Source organism: Camelus bactrianus, chromosome 6 (assembly GCF_048773025.1).
Source record: "Camelus bactrianus isolate YW-2024 breed Bactrian camel chromosome 6, ASM4877302v1, whole genome shotgun sequence".
Lineage (NCBI taxonomy): Eukaryota > Metazoa > Chordata > Mammalia > Artiodactyla > Camelidae > Camelus > Camelus bactrianus.
In genome coordinates, this window is record NC_133544.1 from 79,029,726 (window position 1) to 79,055,014 (window position 25,289).

The 25,289-nt window shown below is 35.1% G+C and overlaps 2 protein-coding genes across 4 annotated transcripts in view; one reads left to right on the forward strand and one right to left on the reverse strand.

Moving 5' to 3' along the window:
- The window catches only part of FAM227B (family with sequence similarity 227 member B), a 195,662-nt gene extending 190,934 nt beyond the window's left edge, over nucleotides 1-4,728 (reverse strand). Inside the window, exon 1 of the mRNA XM_045524290.2 lies at nucleotides 4,555-4,728. The gene's annotated coding sequence lies outside the window, so the exon portion shown is untranslated. The remainder of the gene's footprint in view (nucleotides 1-4,554) is intronic.
- A 55-nt stretch (nucleotides 4,729-4,783) lies between these two features.
- On the forward strand, nucleotides 4,784-23,516 carry DTWD1 (DTW domain containing 1). Of its 3 annotated transcripts, none has more exons than XM_010965295.3 (5): nucleotides 4,784-4,964; nucleotides 8,965-9,197; nucleotides 13,274-13,417; nucleotides 15,104-15,350; nucleotides 23,201-23,516. In XM_010965295.3, the coding sequence occupies exons 2-5, from the start codon at nucleotides 9,129-9,131 to the stop codon at nucleotides 23,446-23,448; spliced, it is 708 nt and encodes a 235-aa protein (XP_010963597.1). In that variant the 5' UTR covers nucleotides 4,784-4,964; nucleotides 8,965-9,128; the 3' UTR covers nucleotides 23,449-23,516. The 3 variants fall into 3 exon arrangements, with proteins under 3 accessions (XP_010963597.1, XP_010963594.1, XP_045380160.1); XM_010965292.3 differs by having other exon boundaries at nucleotides 4,810-4,964; nucleotides 8,883-9,197; XM_045524204.2 differs by lacking the exon at nucleotides 4,784-4,964 and adding an exon at nucleotides 4,990-6,124 and having other exon boundaries at nucleotides 8,883-9,197.
- The last annotated feature ends 1,773 nt before the right edge of the window (nucleotides 23,517-25,289 follow it).

Sequence of the window (25,289 nt, forward strand, 5' to 3'; positions counted from 1 at the left end):
TGGTTTTCAGCAGTCAGTGGGGTTGCTCTCTCCCTCCCTCTCTTCTCCTCCCTCCTCTGGGCCTTCCTTTCTTAATTCTATTTGGGTTTGCTGAATTTCTGAATCTGTTCATTTACAGTTTTCATCAATTTGGATGATTACCCATCAATATTTATTCAAAAATTTTTTTCTTCTGCCCATCTTTCCTTCCGGGATTCCAATTGCATCTATGTTAGATAGCTTGAGATGGTCCTACAAGTCACTGAGGCTGCTGGAATTTTTTTTCCAACCTTTTTCCTCTATATTTCAATTTGGATAATTAATGCTATTAAGTGCATCCAGTGAAGTCTTCATTTTAGACACTCTATTCACTCCACCCCACCCCTGATGGCTCCTATGTTAAAGCCCTAACCCCCAATATGAATATGTTTGTAGATGGAGTCTTCAGAGAGGAAATTAAGGTTAAATGAGGTCATTAGGGTGGGACCCTAATCTGATAAGAGTCTTGTCCTTATAAGAAGAGGAAGAGTCACCAGAGAAAACTTTCTCTCCGTGCATGCACAAAGACCATATGACACAGTGAGAAGGCAAGACATCTATAAGCCAGAGAGGTCTCACCAGAAATCAACCCTGACAGCACCTTGATCTTGGACTTTAGGCCTTGACAACTATGAAAAAATAAATTTATGTTGTTTAAGTCTGTGGTATTTTAGTATGGCAGCTAGAGCAGACTAATACAGATGCAATTTCTCAAAACTGATATAGAATAATTCAAATTGTCTAATTCCTTCTATATAAGTTTTGGCAAATTGTGTTTTTCAAGGGAAATAGAAAATATCCAATACTTGTACATAAATAGTTGTTCTTAATATCTCCTTACCTTTACCATCAGTAGGATGTTTCCTTTCTCATTCCTGATATTTGTATTTTGAGTTTTCTCTTTTTATTTGATCAGTCTATCTAAGGGCTTAGCAATTTTATTAACCTTTTCAAAGAACCAATTTTGGCCTTGTTGCTTTTCTCCAGTGCACATTTGTTTTCAATTTCATTTATTTCTGCTCTTATCTTCCTTAGTGTTTTTTAGTCTACAGATGTTTGAGAATTTCCCAATGAAAAATCTGATCCTCTTATGAATTCACATTCACATTATATCACTTATTCTTCAATATGAACAGAAGTCCAAGCCTACCTAGATATTTAAGGAACTAATGTAAAATTTCAAAGAAGATAAAAATAAAAACATAGAAATCCAAACAAATAACTGAAAATAAAATCTGAGTGAATATAGACAATATGGGGGAAACAGAAGAAAACTTTTAAAACATTCTAAGATTCTTAGATATGATAATGCACCTCTGAAATCCAAACAGCATTTTATGAGGTAATAGATAAAAAAAAAGTAAAGTCCAAATATAACAGTATAAACTAATTATTCAACAAAAAGCTTATGGGGGAAAAAAGCTGAATAATCTTTTAGAAACTATAATAAAATTGTTAAAGAAAAGAATCAGAGGAAAAAAGAATTTAGACAATTATTCCAGGAAAACAGTTTTCAATGTAAAAATTTAAATATAGATAGCCCAACAATTAAGTGTGTGGCATGTTTCAGATGTGCAAGCTGGTTAAAAAAAAATCACCATTTCTCCCTGTATTAGTTTCATACCGCTGCTGTAACAAATAACCACAAACTTAGTTGCTTAAAGTGACCCAGGTTTATCTATCTCGCAGTTCTGGAGGTCAGAAGCCTGAAATGGGTCTGCAGCGCTATATAACTTCTGGAGGATCTAGGGGAGAATGTTTCCTTGCCTTTTCCAGCTTCTAGGAGGCACCTACATTACTCTGGTCCTTAATTCCTTCCTCCAACCTCAAAGCCAGTAGTGTGCCATCATTCTCCTCTCTGATCTCTTATTTCCCTCTTATAGGGATGTTTGTGATTATGTTGGGCCCACCCAGATAATCCAGTAATTTCCTCATTTCAGGATCCTTAACTTAATCACATTTGCAAGGTTCCTTTTGCCATATAAGAAAACATATTCATAGGATCTAGAGATTAGGACGTGAACATCTTGGGGGTGGGGGTGCATTCATTATGCTGTCTACAACACTCCCATTTACGTTTTCTCAGGAAGCTACTAGACGATATGTTTCATAAATACAGATGATTAAACAAAGAAAAAGGAAACAAGGGATCCAACACAGGAGAGCAGTATTGGATTAGTAAAAGCAACCAATACTGAATGAACTACGGGTTGCAGTGCTCTAGAGGAAATGTCTGTAGGGAAAAAAACAAATCTGCAAGATTAATTGATGTGTTTGTGATGTTTCATCACTTTGGCAGAGTTTCTAAGGACAGATTATTAACAAGTACATAAAAATATGGCAATTACTAAGACAAAGCAAGGTAAAAGATTGTTGTAAAAGTTAACGTGATTTCAGGGTTGAATCATATTTATAAACGTTAATTTAACAAAGCCTGTAATATTACCATACTGAAAGATGAGGGGATAAGAAGATTGTATGTGGGGACAGAGAGAGAAAGAATGTTCACACACTTGGGGGTGGTGTTAGAAAAGTTTTACTATTGGCTTCCATAGAAGCAAGTCAATGGATAATGTCTAATGTCAAAAAATCAAGAAATTTCAGTATATTTTAACATATGGAGTAAATAACAAAAGAAATATTGAAAATATTTGAAAGAATTCTCCTTTTGAGAGAAGAAGTGAGATAGAGTGGAAGGGTTGCGGACAACAGGGTTTTGGTTAAAAACCTAGAATGTGGCAAACTGTTATTGCTCACCAATATGTGTATGTTTCTCTACATTTCTCAGACTCCCTTGAAGTTAAAGTGGGGACCTACATTAAATTTAGTCCACTAAACTAAATTAAATAGAGTCCACTCAATTCTGGCTAATTGGATGTGGGCAAAGTGATATTTGCCAATTTTAGGGCTGACCTCTATAACTTTTTGTGGGATTCACCATGCTTTCTTTCTTGTCAGGGAAGTTGTGGACCCCAAGTTGTAGAAGAGAGTAGAACCACTAAGAATAAAAAGAAATCTACATCTTTGAGTCTAACATTTCATCTGACAAGTAACATCCACAATAGATTTCTTGTAAGAAATAAAAGTTTACTGTATTAAACCACTGAACTTTTGTGACAGCAGTAAATTCAGTGTTGTTTTTTTTTTAAAAAACAGTCGCAAATTCTTTGACAATCTTTTGAGATGTAGCATCTATATCCCATCTCCTAAAATCTGGACATGCCTTGAGACTCACTTATAGTCAAAAGAATGTGAGAAAAGTGACACTATCTTACTTTTTGGGTGTAGGCCAGAAAAGAACTTATTCATTGCAACAGCTGACTTTGGAGCACTGGGCCCAAGCTAAGACGTCTGATTATCCTACTGCCATACTGTGAGGAAGCCCAGGCCACACAGGGAGGCTACACACAAGAGCTCTGCTAACATTCATAGTCTTCTCAGCTGAGTTATTAGAAAAAAGCTATCCCTCTGTGTCCTACTGAACACACAATTCATGAACACAATAAAATGGTTATTTCAAGCCACCATATTTTGGGGTTATTTATTATATACCAGTAATAACCCAATACTCACTCCAATTCTTAAATAGAATCATTTCCTTTTTAATGTGTGCACTTGAACTAAAGTAGTCTAAAAAAAAAAATAAGGGTGTCAATTACTTATTCTTGGCTTGGAGACTGCTATTGCTACTCATCTTTCCTCCTAAAGCAGTAGCTTTCAAACTTTTTAAAAGAGAAACATACAATAAGAAATACATTTTATAAACATGATCTAGTGAACACATCCATGCATACATATATAAGCTGAAACTCCATTATGCAATACTTAACTATTCCAAGTGCCACGCACTGATAATTTCCACACTAGACTATTTCATTTTTTAAAAAGTGTAGTTATCACTAAACAGATTTCCTTGCTTACAGATGGGACCTCCACCAGTGGGTCTCGTACAATCCCCTTGAAAAACACTACCCTAAACCATAATTATTCTTCAAGGCTTTATTGAAGTTCAGCCAATAAGCCTTCATTGACTACTCCACTCTGATCCCTTCCGAAATTCCTACAATTTATTAGTCATATTGTATTTTCTGTACTACCCATACCGTAAGCTCCTCTAGGGCAAGGTTCTGCCTTTCATCTTTCACTTGCTGAATTCAAAGTATTCAATAAATACATTGCTCAATATCTGGCCACTGTGTTTTGTAATCGCACAATTGTTAACGTGCATTCCTTCTGTTTGGATTTTCCTTGGGGTAGGGCAAGGAAAAATGGCTTAATAATCTATCCACATACTGTGCTTAACTTCGAACTGGAAAAGTGCACAAAGTAGTCTCAACTCTACATGACTGTAGTTTTAAAACAAACCAAAGTATCAAGTTATATTTTTTCTAATAGCTTTCATTAATATGCAGCACACGAAATACTTCTCTTGATGTAGCCATTAAAAGTAACAGACCCAAGTTCTCACGACTAAAATATTTTGAGGACTGATACAGGGGAAAGTGTTTTGTACGAACAGCATTTTTCACAACTCACTGCAACTACACCTTGACGGTATACTTCGAGAACTGTGTCCCACTTTCGTGGCCCCGGACAGGCTCAGGAGGGAGCTGAGAGCTGGGCTGGCAGGCCGTGATGCCCCGAGTCAAGGATCCGGGGCCTATTCCTCCATCCCGACTCTCCAGAAACACCGATCACTTGAAACGCTAAGGCGGGACTTCCCGTCTCACCCCGCCCCGCGGTCGTTCCCGCCAGTTACCTTCGCCGCGGGGCCTGCGCCGCGCCCGGCCCTAGCAACGGCCTTAGCAACGGCCGGGCTCCTCCCTCCGGTGTCGCCCGGAAAGCGCTCCGCCGAGCCAGGGGCGCGATCACGGCCGGGCGCGCGCCTCGGGCTCGGGCGGAGCGGAAGACGCGTGGAGCTGTGCGAGGACCCGCGAGCTTTGCAGGTCTGAGTCCCACTCGGGTCCCTCGTTCCCGTCGCCGCGCCTCTGTGGGGACCAGCGGTTTGACCGGCGCCTCGCGGCCGCGGGAGTGGACGCTCCTTGGCCCTGCGTTAGCGGAGGTCTTGCCGGCTGTCGCTTGTGAGCGGGGCCCAGGTCCCTGCACAGGCGCCTGAATTTTTAGGCTCTTGCGGGCCCTTTGGGAAAAGGGCACTCAAATTTTTCCTCAAAAAAAAAAAAAAAATTTCCCCCTAACAGTTATTTTCGGTGCTTTCCGCCTCAAGAGAAGTTTGTCCTGGCAAAGTTAGTCTTCTAGGAACACTATTGTTTCTTTTTTTAGCATTTGGAGTGGTTTGGGGGCATTGGTTATCACAGAAGGGGAAACTTGGTATAGTATGCCATGCAGTGTATTTAAAATAGTAAGATTATGATTACATAATAAGCAGAGAGTCAGTTCCTTATGTTTGAATTATTTCTTGGGAATGTAGGACAGGTCAGAAAGTGTATTAACACTGCATACTGCCAATTCCGGGAAGTTGGATGATAAAATCGCCGCTTGACTCAAAACCACAACGTTTTAAGAATCATTTCCGTTGGAACTCCAGTGTATCATGAAAAACTAAGTCAAGACAGTCTTTCTACCACATAGTGGGTGGTGTGTGTGTTGGGGTTGCAGGAGGAGGGGGAGCTTTTAGTCCTGAATGAAAAAGACGATACCTTGGATTTTAGAAAATGGATGTTGGACATGTACGTATGTGATCAGGTTCTTAAAATACTCTAGAAAAAGAAAAAATTGCAGTGGGTTATATCTACAACTGAATTGGTCCAAAGTAGAGGATAGAGGAGTTTCATACGATGTTCCATTGAGAAGTGAGTCAACTTACTTGTAGCTAGGAGTCTTTTCTGTTATTTTGAAAAAATAAAACAAAACAAAAAACAAAAATCTGCCAGGCTACTACTTCTGCCAGGCTGCAGATGGCCCATAAAGGTTTGCTACTTCAGTAGCAGATGCATAGTGGATGCTTCTTTTTCAGAATGGTTTTGATTTAGTTAACAAGTATTGGTTGAGTTCCTCATGCTGCTGCGTAAGACACAGAGATAGGAGAGATCAGTAAAGAATTCTGCTCTTCAAGAACTGACTGCTAGGAGAGATACTTCACTAAAAGGTAACTCCAAATTAAAGTACGTTTTTCCATGTGAAAAACGTGGAACGGGTAATAAGTGCACAAAAGTAAACAGGTGTAACAGATTGCTGTAGGTCATCTAGAGTCCTGACTTTGGAACTAAAAATAGAGGATAATGTGCAAGGTAGAATTTGATGCAACTTGATAAGTAATTAATTTGGGGTGGAGGGAAGAGGGTAGAAGAAGTACAAAATTTGTTTTCAACCCAAGTTGCAGAGTGATGGATGCACTATCAAGGTAAAATATTTGTTAGTTCCTTAGGAATAAAGTCATTTTGTTTTTTCTTAGTAACCCCCACGACTCCACTTGTATTTCCCACACATATTTGATGTTAACAGGTGTGTTTTGCAAGTTTTGAAACATCATTTTGCAACAAATGATTTGTACACATTAGAGGCCAGCTGTTGGTTAGGTCAGGACAGATACCCTGGTCATATGGTTTTAGAGACCTTTGGAGGGAGCTACCATCACTTAGAACTGCAGTCCTCTTTTGTGTAGCCATCTCAGCCGTAGGTGAGAGTGTGTAAGTTAGGCAAGGGGAGAACTATAGACATTTCCCTTTCACTGTCTCAAAGTATCTGTGTTTGTATTTGTGGAGGAAGGACATTTTATATAAGGCTTTGCTAGTATTCATTTAGTTACATAGACAGAAGGTCAGGTGAAATAAAGGGGGATATTTCTGAGGCATCTCAGGAGGTGTGCACTTTAAGACTCTAGAAAAACTCACCGGTAGTTTCCCATTGAATGTCAGGCAACCACACTGACTTTTATGACATCCCTGGGAACTGCATCCTTCCCCACTATGCCTGGGCATTGGGGTGCAAACCCCTAAATAGCTACTGGAATACTCAGGGAAATGGAGTCAGGTTGAATCAGTCCAGTCCAGTTTCCTTTTAGGGTGAGTCCCATGATCTGAATAACTCAAGACTATTACAGCCTAAAAATCTTTGTAAGAACCTCAGGCAACACCAGAAAAAAAAAACCAAACCAAGATGATTTAGGTGACAATTGGCTTCCTAAGTACAGTGATGAGACCTCTATTGGCTTGTGAAAGTTGACCTTTTGTTGGCCAACAGAGGGTTTGTAGCTCTAGTTTCTGGAAGCTAATAGGATCTTTTGCCAGACTTTAAAGGCTGCTCCTATCCTTAGAATGAATTTTTGATCTTAGCCAGGTTTTCTTTACCTGGATTTGTAGTGAACTCTAGACATCTGCAAACCACCTGAAATTGTGTGCAAAACATTGCGTCTGCAGTGCGATTTCTAGAGATAAGTTCCAAGACTCATGCAATCAATCTTAAAAGCATCTGAGCCTCAAGAACAGGTGGCAGCTTAATATGCTGCACTTTCCTACTCATTGAGGGCATATTGACAAAGAAAAAAGCCATTTTTAGGTAGATGGTTTAGAGTGGAGGTCGGAAATAAATAATGTTTTCCATTTATGAGGCAAAAAGAAGAGATTGGACCATCATCCTCAAATATCACTTTCTCTGAGCAACCAAAATGTAAATCTTCCTAATCAGTACACATCAGAAATATTTATTGTGTTTGGGTAAATTTGGCAAATATATTTTACTTTTTCTTTTTTTTTTCTTTGCATCTATTTGGGTCTCAGGCTCCCTGGGATTTACAATCTATAAAAAGCTCCTGATGACTAATAAATTAGTATCACTAACTTCTTGTTAGTAAATTATGTTGTATATTATGTTCCACTGGACTCTTTGTTCACTTTCTGTTTGGGAGACCACAGAAAGTTTCCTGTTGCAGTCATAGTGTTTCCCCTGTCAGTGTTTATACTCAGAGTGCCTGGAGCCTCATAGTTAAACACCACAGTGCCATAAGACTTTAGAATAGGAGAATCATTTTACAGCTTTGGAATGCATATCAAATCAAAAGGGCCCCGCTCTCATTTCTCCCTCGAAACATATTGTGCTTACAGAGTATTTGAATAACAGTTTTGGCAGCCACCATCCTTATTTGAAGGCAATATTTAAGTGGGAAAGTTATTTTACTACTTTATCTCTAGAACTGAAGACTGAATAGTGTATAGTTTTGAAAAGCAGTATGAAATCTCAGAGTGGGTGAACATTGATGTTATCCTGTAAAATTTTAACATTTATAAGATTACACTTTAATCTTTATAAGCATATATTTCACCTTTTGGGATATTTTACAAATTATAATTGGTAATGGATGCCTCTCATTTTAATGAATGTTTCGTTGTATTTAATGTGTGTTTTAATTTAATTTGGCAAGGAATATATCTTTTAGAACATAACCAACTAAGTTTTACTGGTTTCGCTGGGACCTTGTGTTTTCATTAGCATTCAGGTTGAAATTTGATGTCATGTAATGTCAATTGAAAGTCAGAGCTTACAAGGTTGAATATACTTCTGGCTGTTACATTAAACCATTACATTCCTAGTATAAAACAAAATTAGTATTACTGGAACAAAAAGAGTCACTGAAAAATAGATTGTTGGTACCTAGACTTTATATTTGAAATAATTTTTCTAGGACAGGACCTCCCTATTTTTGTGGAAGGAATAACCTAAAAGGGTAACGTTTTGTTTGAGTTTATTGCTTTTTAATTTTGTACTTTAAAACATGCTAATTTAGTGGTTTAAAAAACTTACTAACATTTGTCAATACTAAAAATAGCATATAGTTGTGAATTAAATTGAGTAATTTTCTTTGTGGAAATGTTTCCTGTTTTTATTTTGCCCCCCACTTTTTTTTTCAGTGCACCTTTGTTGTGTCTTAGAAATAGACGTTAAACTGGTCTGAATGAAAAATGTCTCTCAATACACCTGTATTTCTCAAAGAAAGGGAAGAAGACAATTCAAAATTTGAAGAAATACAGCAGTCACAAACTACTTCCATAGCTGCAGAAGATCCTCTTCAAAACCTATGCTTAGCATCTCAAGAAGTTCTTCAAAAAGCTCAGCAAAATGGAAGATCAAGATGTCTCAAGTGTGGTGGTTCAAGAATGTTCTACTGCTACACATGTTATGTCCCAGTTGAAAATGTACCTATTGAACACATACCGTGTGTGAAGGTTGGTAAGAAATTTAACTTTTTGGAAGTAGGAAAATAGATTTTAAAAACTCATCTCATATATGCCTACTCTAACATAACTGATAAGCTTGATATATGACATCATTATGGAAGTGGGTTATATTAATAGACAGTTTAATCCTACAGACTGGTAAACCTGTTTGATTTTTCTTGTCTCTGGAAAAAGAAACATACTGCCAAAACACGTGGGTCTGAGATGAATGCTATTGTTTCTAATGAAATCAGTTACTTTTTCAATTAATGATTATAATTCGTTTACAACATAGGAAAAAGTGTGGTATAAACATGGACACTACAAGAGGCAAATTTACAGATGACATGAAGGAGCTTCAGGAACTACCTCAGGGCCTTGGACTGCTCTTTGAGAAAACATATCCAGAAGGAACTAGGGTTGATTTTTGCTTAGGCAAAATCATGAGCTTAGCCCCGTCCTATATGTGGAGATGGAGCACATGTCAATGACCAAAACTAAACTAAACTAAAATTGAAAAGACTAAGTAAGACCTGCTCTTTGGGCTGTGTTATAATTGTAGTGTATTTTCACTTGTCTAACAGTGACCTGAGCTTTAGGAGTAAATCAAATAATGTAGGGAATTTGCTGCCTACTAGGACTTTAGAGACACTGAATTCTACACATGGACCCACTAGAACCTGCTAGTAAGAAAATAAGTTGTAACTGTACTTAAAGACATTTAAGGCGGTGATGTTGAGGTTCACTTATATTTCAAGTAAGAAAAATACTTTAACATTCCTATTTTGTTACTTGAATTTCAGTTTAGCCTGTATGTCATCTTGGCAAGTCCACGATCTCCCCAGAGGTCTAAGATCACTCTAATACGCTATTGGAAAGTTTACTGGCCAAGAATAAATAAGCATGGAACTTAATCAGCTTCATAGTTACCTCAGAAAAACAGAGCTTGAGGACAATTCTTTTTAAGCTTTCCATTCTTTTGCGAGAATGTTACATTTCAAAGCATAGTTTTGGGGATATACACAGAATCATTTCATCTGTTTATATCATAGCCACATAAAGAAAGTGTCCCTTTGAAGATTTATCTTAAGATATATATTGTTCAAAAAAGATTAAAGGTCAGAATAACAAAAGTTAATCATATATTGGCAGGGCTAATATTTCCATAGAAATTTAATAATAGAGGATTATTTTTGAAGTCAGTGACTTTATGTCCACTATTTAATCGAAATGACTCAAAACACTATACCAAGAGTTTGATCAGCTCTAAATGGCCTACTGGACAGTGCAAAGTTTTCTGAATTAATTGCCATATATAAATAAAATTCTATATGTTAATATATATTAATAGTAATAACTCTATAAAATGTTCTTTCTAATTTCTACTTTATTTTTATTTTTACAAATCCTTCAGCACTTGCTTTTAGATAGCCTTCTTGGGAAGGGTTCCCAAGTGATGAGTAAGTACCTTCCAAGCTATAAATTTTAGTTTAGGGAATAAATTCATAAATATCTTTTTAATGCAGAATATGATTTTTTAAATGTCATGAACAATTCATAAGCAAAGGTAAGTTACTTTTGTTTGTTTTGGGTACTGAGAGTGGAGTCTGAAAGGTACTCTTTTTGCTATTATTTTTTTTAATCATAAGGTAAAAGAAAACATCTTTATTGGAGTCTTAGAATTGAAAAGGCTCTCTTTGGGAAAGTTGGTCATCACATGGGAAAAGACTTAGGGTTTTCTGCATTTTGATAAATTTGGGCAGAAAATTTCATGGTGAATCTCAAATCTCTCATAGGAAACATAGGTGTTAGAGAACAGATTAATGTTCTTTAAACTTTTGAAAACAGAACATCTCTACTTGAACTAAGTCTGGTCAGCTCTACTGGTGTTACTCTGTACCCTGTCATTATTTAAGGTGTATCTTCCTTTGAAATACATGAACTAGAGCACTAACATATATCTCTATACCTCCATGATTTGATCCAAGTCTGGGCTTTTGTTTCATAGTATCAAAATTTTCAGGCTCAGTTAGGGAGAACTAAAGACCTGGGCTGACTCCCAGGAATACTTGAGCACAAATTTTGCATAATTGTTTTATAGTTACAGATATTAGTCCATAATAGGTTAGTTTCATGATTTATAAAATACATTAATAACACTCAGTCCTGGGTTCTTGATTTAAATGATATTCTTCAAAGATAGCCAGCTGATCAGAAACATTGATGGTCGCCTTTGGAATCTTCTGCTCTGCTCATCAGTCATATAAGAAAGTCAGTTTTATCAGTAATGGAATGCTTTGTCATGATCTGCTTTCTTTTTCTCCCTTCCTCTTTCCCACCTTCCCTGGGCTAAGATAATGCTGACCTGGTATTGAGAGACCCTGGGGAAAGGGAATGTAGTGTCACCTGGCCCTGAGCGTCAGGAGGAAAGTCTGATGTAAAGTTCAGCCTCAAGTAGACTGATGTAAAATCATTTGTGAACTGCCTACTGAAGTGTTAAATTTTCTGTAACTAGAAGTTGGTTTGATGATTTGAAGTAATTGACGTCAACTTAAAAATGATTATTGGACCTAAGTGGGAAGGTAGGAGACTTGGGGTTTGAGACACTAGACTGAAAACTATTTGGGTTACATATTTATTGCCCTTCTAGGCATATACTGTGTTCCCACACAATCATCCTGAAAGATAAAATATGTACAATTGGGAGCAACTGATCCTTTAAAAAACAGGTCTGGAATTAATGATACACACAACATGGATGAATCTCAGAATAATTATTCTCAGATGCAAAGAGTACATATTGTATGACTTCATTTATACAAAATTCTGGAAAATGCAAACTAACCAATAATGATAGCGGATCAGTGGTTGCCTAAAGACTGTGGGTGGTCGTTGATGGGGAAAGGGGAAGGAGGGAGGCACCAGAAGACTTTTGAGGGTGACGGGTATGTTCATTGTCTTTATTGTGGTGATGAGTTCAAGGGTGTAATGTGTTAAAACTCATTAGATTGTACACTTTCAATATGTGTAGTTTATTATATCAATTTTATCTCTTTAATAAAGCTTTAAAAAAAAAAAAAAGCAAACAAGAAAAGTAGTTTTGTACTCCAGGGTAAAACAGCTGTGTGCCCCAGGGTAAATACCTAGAATCTTGCCTTTTAGTGTGGAATGGGACCTAGAAGTGCTTATCATAACAGATGAGTCGTTTGAACTCTAGAGTGAAGAAACCATCTCAGAGAGAGTTTCTTATATGCAATGGGGGAGATATGACTTGGCTTTTATTTTCATATTCATGACTGAGTGTGGGACTTATATGGAACACAGAAAACTAAACCAAATAAGTCAGCAAAATAATAGAAAAATTTATCTCAAGAAATTTGTCAGATAATATTATTTTGGATTGAAGCAGGACATAATTCATAATGAGTAAGTAATGAAACCTTAAGGAAAATAGGTAAAATGATTTTGAAGAGAGTTATTTTTTATATAAAGTGCACCTCCTGGAACTATTGTGTTACTGTTTTTCCAATTGATAACAAATTTCACTTGTGCTGTTAGTCATGTGGAGAATCATGATGGTAGCAATCAAAGATAATACTTTTGACCTCAAATGACTTTTAAGAAACAAAATTTTAACTTGAATTTTAGATATAAAACTTTTGCCCAAACTTGTATGTCCTTTTAATGTATTGCCAAATTAACAAACCTAAAGCTTGTAGAAATTATAAAAAATGTTCTTGGCATAGATGTTGAAATGCAAGGAATAGGACTCAATGTGTATGTAACTTTAATGAAAATGACATTGGACCTTTGCTTTAAGAGTTAAATAAGTTAAATGATGCTAAATGAGTTGAAAATAGATGTTTTATTACTGGACTAACAATATTGATTGAGGAGTAAATTTAGGTTTGCTTTATGAGTCTTATCATTCTTAATATTCTGGTCTGGAAAGGTATGATTTTCAAACCATAAGTGTGTTTATAGGAACTTAGTGTGGCCTTGCTGTTTAAGCTTTAAAGACCATTTTTATTAACATAAGAATTAGAATTTTTATATTTGTTTTGTTTGTCTTTTTTTTATTTTAGCTTCCATTGGAGATTGACATCATTAAACATCCGAATGAAACAGATGGCAAAAGCACTGCTGTACATGCAAAACTCTTAGCACCTGAGTTTGTAAATATTTATACATATCCTTGTATTCCAGAATATGAAGAAAAGGACCATGAAGTAGGCAGTTTATTTTTTACAACTCTTCACATTGAATCTAAAAATGAATTTTAAATTCCATTGCCTACCTTACTTGAATATAATTTAATATTTTTCTTAATGACCTAGGGTTAACCTTATGTAGCACTTAAACAATACTCAATTTACTTCATCGGTGTCTTCAGAGATCAAATGATTCTAGATTGTCGGGATTTTTTTGAGTCTGTCTTTCCACTTTTTATGGATTGTCTGCATTCTTCTTCAGGTTTTTACTCTTTGCCAGTATTAGCAGGCCTGCTTTTACTTTTCTCCCTTCTTCATTCTTCTGCTTGTACCACACAGAGATAGTCTAATTTGATACCAACTGAGGAACCAGATGAGAAATGTTGGAATTTCTCCAAAAGAAGAAAAAAAAGACTAAGCTAGAAGGATATTTTTAGAAAATCTCCCTAAATTAAGAGTTTTAGCACATGGCTTTTGCAGTATTTCTTTTGGCTACTCAAAGGCCTTCTTTGCACATGTCTAGAGTCTTCACTGGTTTTCATAGAGTTGAAATTATCACATTAGTGAGATAGTACTGGTCTTGTGAAAAGTAATGTTGTGATAGAACTCAAAAAACTAGGTTTTGAGTACTTCTAAAAGAAGCATATGACCACTTTTAGGTCCTTTGGGGACCATTTGTAGGTGTGGTTAATATAGAAACAAAATGAAAAATTAATACATTCATTTGTTCAAGAAGGAACTTGATAAGTTTTTCTTTCCTATCGATATGTTTATATTTTTTGCTTGAGTTTATTTAGAAAGTTGTGCTTGTAAATAATATCCGTATTTTGGGTCTAGGAATATATTTGTGTTTCCTTCTCCAGTCAACTAAATATCATTTATGTCAATTAAATACAACACAGTGCTAGGTAATATAAAAAGACATGAAATGCTTATAGTCTAAGAAAATTAAGAAGCCCTGGACTTTGCTAATTGGATATGGGGGAAATAAAGGCATGCATTGTGAATGTTTAAAAAACTAATAATTTTGAACTTTATAAATTCAAGATTTTTTGTTTATTTTTATAATGTTAATTTTTTTCATATTAAAAATGATGCATGCTCATTAAAGAAAACTTGGGAAATAGAGAAAAATATGGGGGATAAAATACCCATGATTCTATTAACATTTGTTCATTTAATAGATATTTACTGGATACCTGCTTTGTGGCAGGGGTTGTTTTCACAAGAGTTACATTATTTAAACCCACATCAGTGATGGCTATAAAGGCCTGTTACACCATTTCCTTACTAGCATTGGCTGTATCATCTGTTTTATCTCTGCTTATTATATAAGTGAAAATGGTATTTAATTATTGAGCACTTTTCAATGATTCTCTTAAAATGTATCTCATACTTTGCCTTTTATCTTATAAAATGTTATAGAGTTTAGTTTTTTTGATTCAAGGTACAATTAACTTGACTTTCATCAATAGGTGAATAACATATTGAAGTACAATAATATTTCTAGATAATATATTATGATTGTAAGTTAGTAGAGAAAAGCCAAAAACTACCATACATATTAAGGAAACTCATATAATGGAACCTAATACTTATTTCTCTGATATTCAACATATTTTTTTCCCTTAAAGTTTTAAGTCAGAATTTATTCATTTTGAAGATCATAATAACACACTACTAACTTAAGTTTGTTTGCTTTAGGTTGCTCTTGTTTTTCCTGGACCCAAGTCTGTCTCAGTAAAGGATATTTCTTTTCATCTACAAAAAAGGATTCAAAATGTTAGAGGCAAAAATGATGACCCTGACAAGCCGTCCATTAAACGCAAGAAAACTGAAGAACAGGGTTTGAATGACAGCAAATGTGAAGACACAACACTGAAAAAAATTGTATTTATAGATAGCACCTGGAACCAAACAAACAAAATATTCACTGATGAGAGGCTTCAAGGTAAGAAAAAAGAGTTGTCTTTTTTTAAATTGCTCCTTCCCCAAACTTTCATTTCAAAAAACTTCAAATCTACAGGTATATTAGAAAAGTTGCATTGAATACCCATACATTTTGCCACATTTGCTCTGTTTTTCCTTCTCTATCGTGTGTGTGTATTCTTAGATATCATATATATTTTTGGTTGAACCATTTGAAATTAAGTTGCAGGCTTTACAACACATCACCCTTTAATACCTAAGTGTACGTCTTTAAAGGATAATTGCATAATCACAATACTATTATTACTCTAAGAAAATTAGCAAAAGTTCTGTAATATCTAATATATAGTCCATATTCACTTTTGCAAATTGACCCACAGGTATCTTTTATAGCTTATTTTTCTTCTGATGTAGCATGTAAACTCACATTGCATTTGGTTATTATGTCTCTTTAGTCTCTCTTAATGTGGCACAGTCCCCTGTTTTTGTTTTTCATGACTTAGACTTTTGTGAAGAGGACAGGTCAATTGTCTGAATGTTTCATGATTATATTCATTTAAAATATTTTTGCAGGGATACTTCAGATAAGGATAAATCCAGGGTTGTCCATGATGATTATAGTTTATATCTCTTGTTTTGGTGTAATTATTAATAGCATTCCCTTTTACTCTGAGAAGTGAAGCTATTTCACTGATAAATTATATGGTTACCCTATTCATAGCTGAAGTTGTACACATCAAATCAGGAGGATATAATATAAGTTGTTCCATTACTGCTGATAAATTTAATTCCTTGATTACAGTGGTGATTCTCAGATCTGGCCATTATAAAGGTTTATTTCCTTGATTGAAATACTAGTCATCTGCGGGGTGATGCTTTGAGACTGTGAACTATTGTCCAACTGCTTTTTACTGAGTGGTTTTAGTATGTATTGATGACTGTTGCCTAAAACAGTAACTGCATTAAGGATTGCAAAATGGTGAAATTTTAATGTTATTATTTATTCCAAATTTGTTAGCTGGTATTCTTCTATAAAGAAGAGCTTGTCTTTTTTCCTCTCTTCTTTTTTCTCCTCTCTCCCCTGCCCCTTTTTAAAATTACTGTTGTCTTATGGATTTCCTTTTAATTCAGTGTATTGTAATCTATCATGATTATGTTCTTTTTGATGCCCAAACTGTCTCAGATTTTGCCACTGGACACCCTTCACATCCTTTGTGGCATGGCCTCATTAGTCTTTCTGGTACAGCAGGGTTTATTTAGGTTTAGTTTTAGGTTTATTTCTAGCTTTTTGGTGGCTTTATTTGTGTACCATTAGAAAGCAAATTTGTATTAGGTAGTTTCCAAAACAGTTTCAAAATTGTCAAAAATGTACATTATCTAGAAAAGAAACTTTATGACAGTTTTTGGAGTCTTTTGTTAATTAGTCCCAAGCTACAGTGATTGACAATACCAGATTTAACTAGCTTAATTTATATTGCTGGCACCTTTGAGAACATCATACATGTTAGTAAGATTGCTTTATCGTTTTAATTGTGTGTGTGCTTGCGTGTAGGTGTGTGAGAAAGATAAGCAGAGAGAAAGAGACAGAGAAAAAAATTGTGTGTGTGTGTGAGAGAGAGACAGAAACAGAGAAAGACTGCAGAGCGTAAGGCGTGGAATCTTGTTGCTGATGTTGAGTAACAGAGATGGAACGCTAAAGCCCTGCTGTTTGGAGAGCTGCCTGCCACGTTGCACCCTGGACGGTTACAACAGCAAGTTACTCTGCAGTCTGAAGATTTTTCTGAGCTATTTTTCTTTATAATTACCTTATATGGTATAGAAAAGATCAAATGAAGAACGTAAGTGTTAACACTTTAAAAAACTATAAAAGGAATTATTGAGGTACAGTTCGAATCTGTTTTCAGTGTTCACGTTTGTGTTTAAAGCTTAAAATCACATTTGTACAAAAATTTCTGTTGTTCCTTCCCAGATCCCATAGAAAGTGTCGTATATTTCAATTCTGTGCTACATCAAACATTTTTGAAGAGATTTATTAACTCCTTCAAATTCATGAAATAAACAGATTTCTAGGCTCAGTCTTCTCTGCATGTCCTACGTCAACCTCTGCCCCTTCTGGCTCCTTTATGTACCACAGGAAGTTTTTGGGGGTCAACATATTTATAATCTCATATATGTGAAGTACCAATTTCCAGATAAGCCAAGTTACTTCCACAAGAAACAACCTTTGTTTGTTATAAATCGCTGCCATTAGGTTTTAAAACATTTTATCATTTTATGGGACTAAGCTGAACAAACCAACTCTAAACCTCAGTTTAAAACCTTAAATGTAGTGTTATTGGAATGTTTCTGTTATCTTATTGTGATTGCAGAAATTATGAATCCCCTTAACAATGTAAAAATATACTGTTTTGCTGAACTATACAGAGAAATGGCTGTGGATGTTTTACTACTGTCAGCATAAAACATTTGAAGGTTGAGTGCCTAATTTAATCATAAAAATTAAGCCTACAAGTGAAGAGGGACGACATTCTTGACTCACCATTGGAAAGCTTGAGGGGAATGTGTGGGGAAGGATGGTTTGTTTTTGTTGGGAAAAGAGTTCAAATTATTACAACTGGCGTTACATTGTAATTTCTTTTAAAAGTTAGTCAGTCCTTTCCCTTCATTCTGACTGTATTGACTATGTTCAAAGTGACACCTTTGGTCACATAATAATAAGCACTGCCTAAACTGTATTCTGTGTCGGTGAGTGCTGTGGCATACATAACACTGCCTCATTCAGTCCTCACGACAGTGTGAGGGTCACTCAATATTTTCATTCCCATTTGCCAGCTGAAGAAGTTCAGATAATAATTTTGGAAGGAAAAGTCATTTATAATTAGTGTGTTACAGCTAAAAATTTTTACTAACTTTATCTTAAAGTTATTGATTGCCAGAAATACTAGCAAGAGAATTTTTTTAATGTATATGTTGAACTTTCAAAAATAAGTATTAGTTTTTTATATAATCTCATGTCTGTATATTTTAGTATGTTTTAAAATATTCTTTATACTTCCAAGCAAATCTTTAAAACAGGATGGATTAGCGGTAGTAATCACTGAATCTTGATCTTTATATCGAACATTTTAGAACATAGTGCACATATTATAGAAACCAGTACCATTTTAATAGTTACTCTCTGTTTAGTTTTTGTATTGTTTTATTTTGCTTGTAGAAATTACATTGATGATGTCAAAATCTTATGTTAAGGTTTTAATTGTACTAATTAGAGCATTTTCAAATACTGCTTTTACTTATTGGTTATAATTAACATTAATACAAATAATTCAAAAGGGGTTGGTTTTGGTTGTTACAGCTTTTGTGTATCTTTGAATCAAAATAATTTAAATTAAAATTTTTCAGATATCTAGATAGAATACTTTAAAAGCAAAATGGCTTTTGTGATATATCCATTCATTGAATAATATTTGTTGAATACCTGTTTTTAGGCAGTGTCCTAGATTTGAGGGACATGAAAGAGAATAAGGTAATATCTTTACCCTGACTGTTAATAGTCGCTGCTAATTAGGGTTTTGTTCAACTGCATGAAACAGAAACTCAGCTAGAATCTTAAAACAAGTTTGGGTTTACTTTTTACATGTGAAAGACCAGAGGCAGGTAGTCCGGGTCTGGTACCGGGACTTCACAATGCTGTTAAGGACTCAGACTCCCCCTTTTTTTCTCTTCTCCATCCCTTTCATCTTCCTGTCTGTGAGAAGGCTGCTAGTTCCTGAGGTATCCCATTTTTTTAGGCAGGGCAGAGGGCAATGTGTGTGTGTGTGTGTGTGTGTATGTGTGTGTGTGTTTTCATAGAGTCTGGCTTTTTTATACAAAAAAAGAAAAACAAATTAAAAAAAACAGCTCTCCTGGAAGTTCCACCTAGGAGATTCCATTTTATTTTTCCTTCGGCCAGAACACGTTCATATGACCACCTGGAATAAGGAAAGCTGAAGAAATTGTTTTTAGCTGGACGCATACCACACTGAACAGGATTGAGATTTGTTAATAAAAGAGAAGGAGAAAGTGAATATTGAGAGGACAATGGACATTATCTGCCATGCAACCTTTTATAGAAAATTTTCTAAGTTTTGGGTGCAGCAAGCATCCTATTCTTATTGGGGTCCCTGGAAGGGTCACTGTCTATGTTGAAATGCTGATGGATAAAAAGATAAGGGAGAGGCATGTCAGGCAAAGGGAATGACATGCACAAGAATATAAAAATATCATTTTGCATTCAGGAGCCTGAAAAAGTTGAATATGGTGTAGAATGTGTGTTTACATGAGAATGGTAGAAGAGACTGAAGAAATTAAAATTACGAATGCCCTTGAATGACATGCTGGGAATTTGGTCTTTTTCCCATGGTTGCTGTGGCATCGTTAAAGAATTTAAAGCCTGATATAGACATGAATTTAATTGTATTTTAAGAGTAGTGGAAAGAAAGTGCTGCGACCTGACTTTCAGCTCCAATTCTGACACTAAGTAGGGAAACATTTTTAAATAATTTTTAAACTAAATTATGAAACATATGAAAGAATATATATAGCATTGTTACAGCACTTAATGATATAATGAACTGTTAAGAACCCAAGCACCGGAATTACATCAGTAACTTCCATCTATCTGTGTTCTCCCCGTGCCATTCTTTTTATCCCCTCAACAGAGTTAACTTTTCTCCTGAATTATGTGTTTTCCATTCTTCTGCTCTTTTAGATTAAAGTTTTAGGTTAAAGATTTGCTTTCTTAGATTAAATTATTTAGTTTTGCTTTTTTTTTTTTTTGAGCTGTATGTTGTTTTCTCAGGACTAGTGTTCTAAACGCACCATTTTATTTCCAACATTTATCCATGTTATATGATTGTAGCTGTAATCTATTCACTTTCACTGTTGTGTAACATCTGTGAGTTTATTCAGTCTCCTATTGATGAAACAATTGAATTAGTTCTAGTTTTTGCTATTACACACAGTGCTACTATGAGTGTTCTTGCACATGTGCAGTCTTCCTCTAGAAAACATATCTAAAAGTGAAATTGCTTGGTTGTTACAAAAGAGGATGTTCAGTTTTACGAGACAATGCCAATTGTTTTCCACAGTGTGAGTATACAGACTTATACTCCCATCGTTACTGTGTAAGAGTTCCCATTGATTCATAATCCCCTCTACCATTGTACTGCCCAATGTTTGGTTTTTGCCAGTCTAGTGAGTATAAAGTGGTATCACTGTGGTCACAATTTGCCTGGATTGAGCATCATTGTGTTTGCTTATTTGGCCGTACACATGTCCTGTTCTGTGAAATACTTATGCCCATTTTTCTAGTGTTTTATTTTTCTTTTCTTATTGACTTGTAGGAATCTTTATATATTCTAGAATACAGATAATAATGTTTTGAAATCTTTTCTTGCAGTTTATGGCTCATCTTTTGTATTTCTTACTGGCAGTTTTTGAGGAACAGAAATTCTTAATGTAGAATTTGTCATGTTTACATTTTTGTGTCTTTACATTTCTCTCTACCCCAGAATATTTCTAATAATTTGTTCATAGATTTAAAAAAAACATTTTCTGTTTATGTCAGCTGTTTCTTTCTTTTCAGTTCTTGTGCATCTAATTAATTTATTGTTTTTGTATGACTGTCTGTGTTAAGACCTCCAGTGCAGTGACCTGTGGAAGTCATCCCTGTTGTGTTTCTATCTGATAATCAGTGTCTTTTAAATGGAAGGTGTAGTCTCTTTACATTTGCTATAAGTATTGATTTATTTAGATCTTTTCCTACCATTTTAATTTCATTTCTATTTGTCTTACTTTTTACTGTTTTTTTCTTTTCCTGGCTTTTCTTTGATTGATTAAGGGTTTTTTTAATTCCATTTTTCAATATGCCTATTTTGGTTCTTTTAGTCAATTGTACTATGCACATGTAACTTAAAAAAATTCAAAGTCAAATGGTATTTTTACTTCCGCTTTTGAACACTGTAAGGACTTAATACACAAGCTTGATTCATTCATCCTCCTGGTTCACCATTGTTATTGTTATTTTCTTCATTATTTTTTTGTTCTGTCCTTTATTTCAGCCCACAAATTAGATAGTATTATTGTTTTTGTTTTATTCAGGCAGCACTTGTTGGATTTGCATAGATATTAACCATTTTCTTTGCTCAGCATTCTTTTAACTCAGACTGTCTTTGCTGAAATGTATTCTTTAGAAATTCCTTTCATTGGATCTCGTTGGCTTATGTTCGTTGGTATATTTTTGTTTGTGTATTAATGTTTTTCACTCTTGTTCCTCATGTATATTTCTGCTAGGTAGACAATTTTAGATTGCCAGTTATTTTCTCGTGGCACTTTTAAGATTTTATTCCAGAGTTTTCAATATTCTGTTTTTATTAATGAAAAGTCTCCTGTTATTTTGACCATCCTTTTGAATATGATCTGCCTATTCTCAATGACTTCAAAAAAAAATCTTCTCTTTTCCTTGCCCTTTTACAGTTAGACTGTGTGATGGATCCAGGCAGCAATTTCTTTGTGTTTATCCTGCTTAAGATATATTATTTCATGTATTTGTGGCTTTGCATTTTTAAAAACAGTTTCTGAAAAAGTCCTAGGCATTATCTTTTTTGATACTATCTCTCTTCCATTCTCTTTGCTCTCTTATTAGATATATGTTTGATCCTCCATATCTCTTAATATATTTTTGTATTATTTATTTCTTGTCATCCTCTGCTACATTTCTTAGGTAGCTTTTAGAGTAAAGTGAGGCGTGATAATAGGAAGTTTTTAATGACTCAGAAGTTCCTAATCTGGGTCAGTGGGCCAATTTTGATACTACCCTCTCCCTTTTATTTTTCACTTTAAAATAAAATACACTTTTAAAAAAGTATAGCAAATTAAATATATGAGTCTGAGTACTGGTCTAAGGTGCTCAAAGCATTCTGGATTTGTATGTTAACATCTGTGTTATAAGAGACGAGAGTACTATTAGGTGATTTCATGAGTTATTTCCTCTCTAAATATACAGGAACAAAGTGTTGGCTGATTGTGTCATTGAGGCTGCAAAACACAGATGTGACAGCTAATGAAACAGCTCTAGGTACCCAAAAAATGATAATCTAGAAGTCAATTTTTAACAGTATTAAAGACCATTAACCTGCCTATCTGGTCTCAGTGAGTTTCAGAATGATGTTTTAAATGTCAGTTTATCAAGGAAATGAAACTCTTCTGAAAATTGGTGGATTTAATTCTGTCACAGTTTAAAATAAAAAAAGACACTTGTAGGTAGAAAATAGAAAGAGATGAACATCTTAAATGTTAACTACTTTTAACCCTTTGCTACAGGATCCAGGACTTATAGGTAACTGTCATGGGTAAGATGTCATTCTGTCTTTTTTCTTTTTTTAATTTTTTATTGAATGAAATATTCTTTAAATTCTATAGTGCTTTACAATTTTCAAAAATTTCACACACAATTTCATATTATCCTATAATAACCCTTTTTTCCCCTACAGTTTGTTCTCTGTATCTGTGAGTCTGCTTTTTTGTTTTATTCACTAATTTGTTGCATATTTTTAGATTTTACATAATATATATCACATTTCCGTAATTCAGTCATCTATTGATAGGCACCTGGGCTGCTTCCTCAGTTTCCATTCATTCTGTCTTTTATATTGCTTCTGTATATACCTTAATGCATTTGAGGAAAAATATCCTATTTGGAATTGGGATTGAAGGAATTTATCTATACTCTTTTTTAAAAAAAAATCTTTAAACTAATTAAGAGAAATCTTCATTATTGTACCACACCCTATGGTTAAGAGGAAGTATTTATACTTCTCTTGTTTTTGGCAGGGTTGCTGCAAGTTGAATTGAAAACAAGAAAGACTTGCTTTTGGCGCCATCAAAAAGGAAAGCCAGATACCTTCCTTTCCACAATTGAAGCCATTTACTACTTTCTGGTAGACTATCATACTGATATATTAAAAGAAAAGTATAAAGGACAATATGATAATCTTTTATTTTTCTACTCTTTTATGCACCAGTTAATAAAGAATGCCAAATGCCCTGGACACAAAGAAACAAGAAAACTTACCCATTAGTTTTTAAGAAGTCACTTATGTCATTTTATTTTGCTAAAATCAATAAAATTATAATTGTGTTTTGTTTATTCCTAGGACATATTCATGTATAATGTCTGTAAGGTCACTTGGAAAAATAAGATTTCATTTATTTTACTTCATATTTTTTAAAAGGAGTTTATTTCTAAGGGAGTTTTCAGAGATGGTGTTAACCAAAAAATTGATTTCAAGTTGCTCAAGTCTGACATATCTCAGTTTTATTACTATATTTTAATATAGTAATGTTACATTTATATCTATATGACTAGATATAATTAGATATTTGTTTAGAGATCTTTATATCTTTCCACCTATACTCATAGAATCTCAGGTAATTTGCTTAAGCTTAATGGCAAACATAGGCGGAACTAGAATTGTAGCTCCAGTCCATAGGACTATTCCTTTAAGTCAGCACTGTCTGTAGTGGACATTTGTTGCTTTTTTCATGTGCCTGCCATCTTTTTGGTGGGGGGGAATTGCTAGCAATCATGTCCTACCATAGGGATGGACATGACCCAGTTTAGCAAGCAAAGTGCCTAGTGATGGATCCAAGGATGAGCATGTGTTCCAATATCCTGTTGATAAGTAATACGGATGCTGTAGGAGATAAGGTTTATTTTTCAAAAAGCAGTATGATGCAGTGGTTAAAAGCACAGACTCTAGAGCAAGACTACCTGAATGTAAATCTCAGCTTTCCTTTTCCACTTACCAGTCATATGTCAGTTTCTTCATTTCTGAAGAGATAGTAATACAGTAGCCATCTTACGGGATTATGATGAAGATTAACTGAGTTAATGTGTCTAAGGGGCTTTCAGCAGCACCTGGCATATGGTAAGTGCTATGAATGTGTTTATTCTTTTTATTGTTTTTTAAAATTGTAAACTAAGCATGATATAACCCTGGAGATGCTGGTGACATCTGTGCTGCAGGTAGCAAGAACTTGCCTTAGAATGAAGCCAGCAAAGGAAAGCAGAGTGGAGAGATAGACTGAGTCCTGAGGACATCATGTGATCATCTAATCTAGCTGCTCGTGAATGGAGTCCTACAGTGCTGACTAGCTTCTGTTTGCCTTCCGGATCCACCCTTCACTCTTTCCCATTCCGCTCTCTGTTCTGTGAGGTAGGTCCCCTTGCCCACTGACTTTTGGTTGGGTTCAGCAAATGGAAGCACCAGCAGGAGTTTGGAGGTTGAAAAGAAAATGAAGTTGTATTATTTATTTCCCTGACTCCTTTCCTGCCAGGTCACCATGGATAGGCTTTGTCCCTCTACTGAAGGCCGTCCTATCAGGCGTCCCTTTCCAAGCAGTTATTCCAGTTAATGTCAGGCCCCCTTTTCACTTATGGGTACTAATGACTCCCAGGTGTTACTAGCTCCAGGGTAGGTCATTACACTTTGCTGGTTTCCCTAAACTCTGCCTATACCTTTGTAAATAGTCAATTATATTCTTCTCAAATGTCCCCATTTGAAGTTGCTCTTTTTATGGGACCATGACTGATAAATTCACCCAAGTGGTTGCTGGAAATAACAATACATTTTCCAAAGTGTATTCAATGGGACACGTTTTTATAAGAAAATGAGTTACTGGTAAACTTTATTTATTGCACATTATATTTCCCTCTTAGAGATTCAAAAGGTACAGCATAAAAGTGCTGGAAAGTTCTGAAATAAACATTTTAAACTTTATTTAAGTTAGTATTTCTTAAACATATTTGAATAAGTAATGCCTACTAACGTACTGTGGACATTTGAAACGTGATTTAGAGCAGTCCCTGATTAACATATATGTGGCAGTTGAGGCCTAAAGAGATTAAGCAGCTTGCCCA

Bases quoted from the DNA above. Each gene is read 5' to 3' on its own strand.
- DTWD1 (XM_010965292.3), top strand. From the start codon at position 8,934: ATGTCTCTCAATACACCTGTATTTCTCAAAGAAAGGGAAGAAGACAAT. The intron at 13,418-15,103 runs GTAGGCAGTTTA...TGTTTGCTTTAG, and splicing joins ATGAAGAAAAGGACCATGAA to GTTGCTCTTGTTTTTCCTGG. The intron at 15,351-23,200 runs GTAAGAAAAAAG...TGTTTTTGGCAG, and splicing joins CACTGATGAGAGGCTTCAAG to GGTTGCTGCAAGTTGAATTG.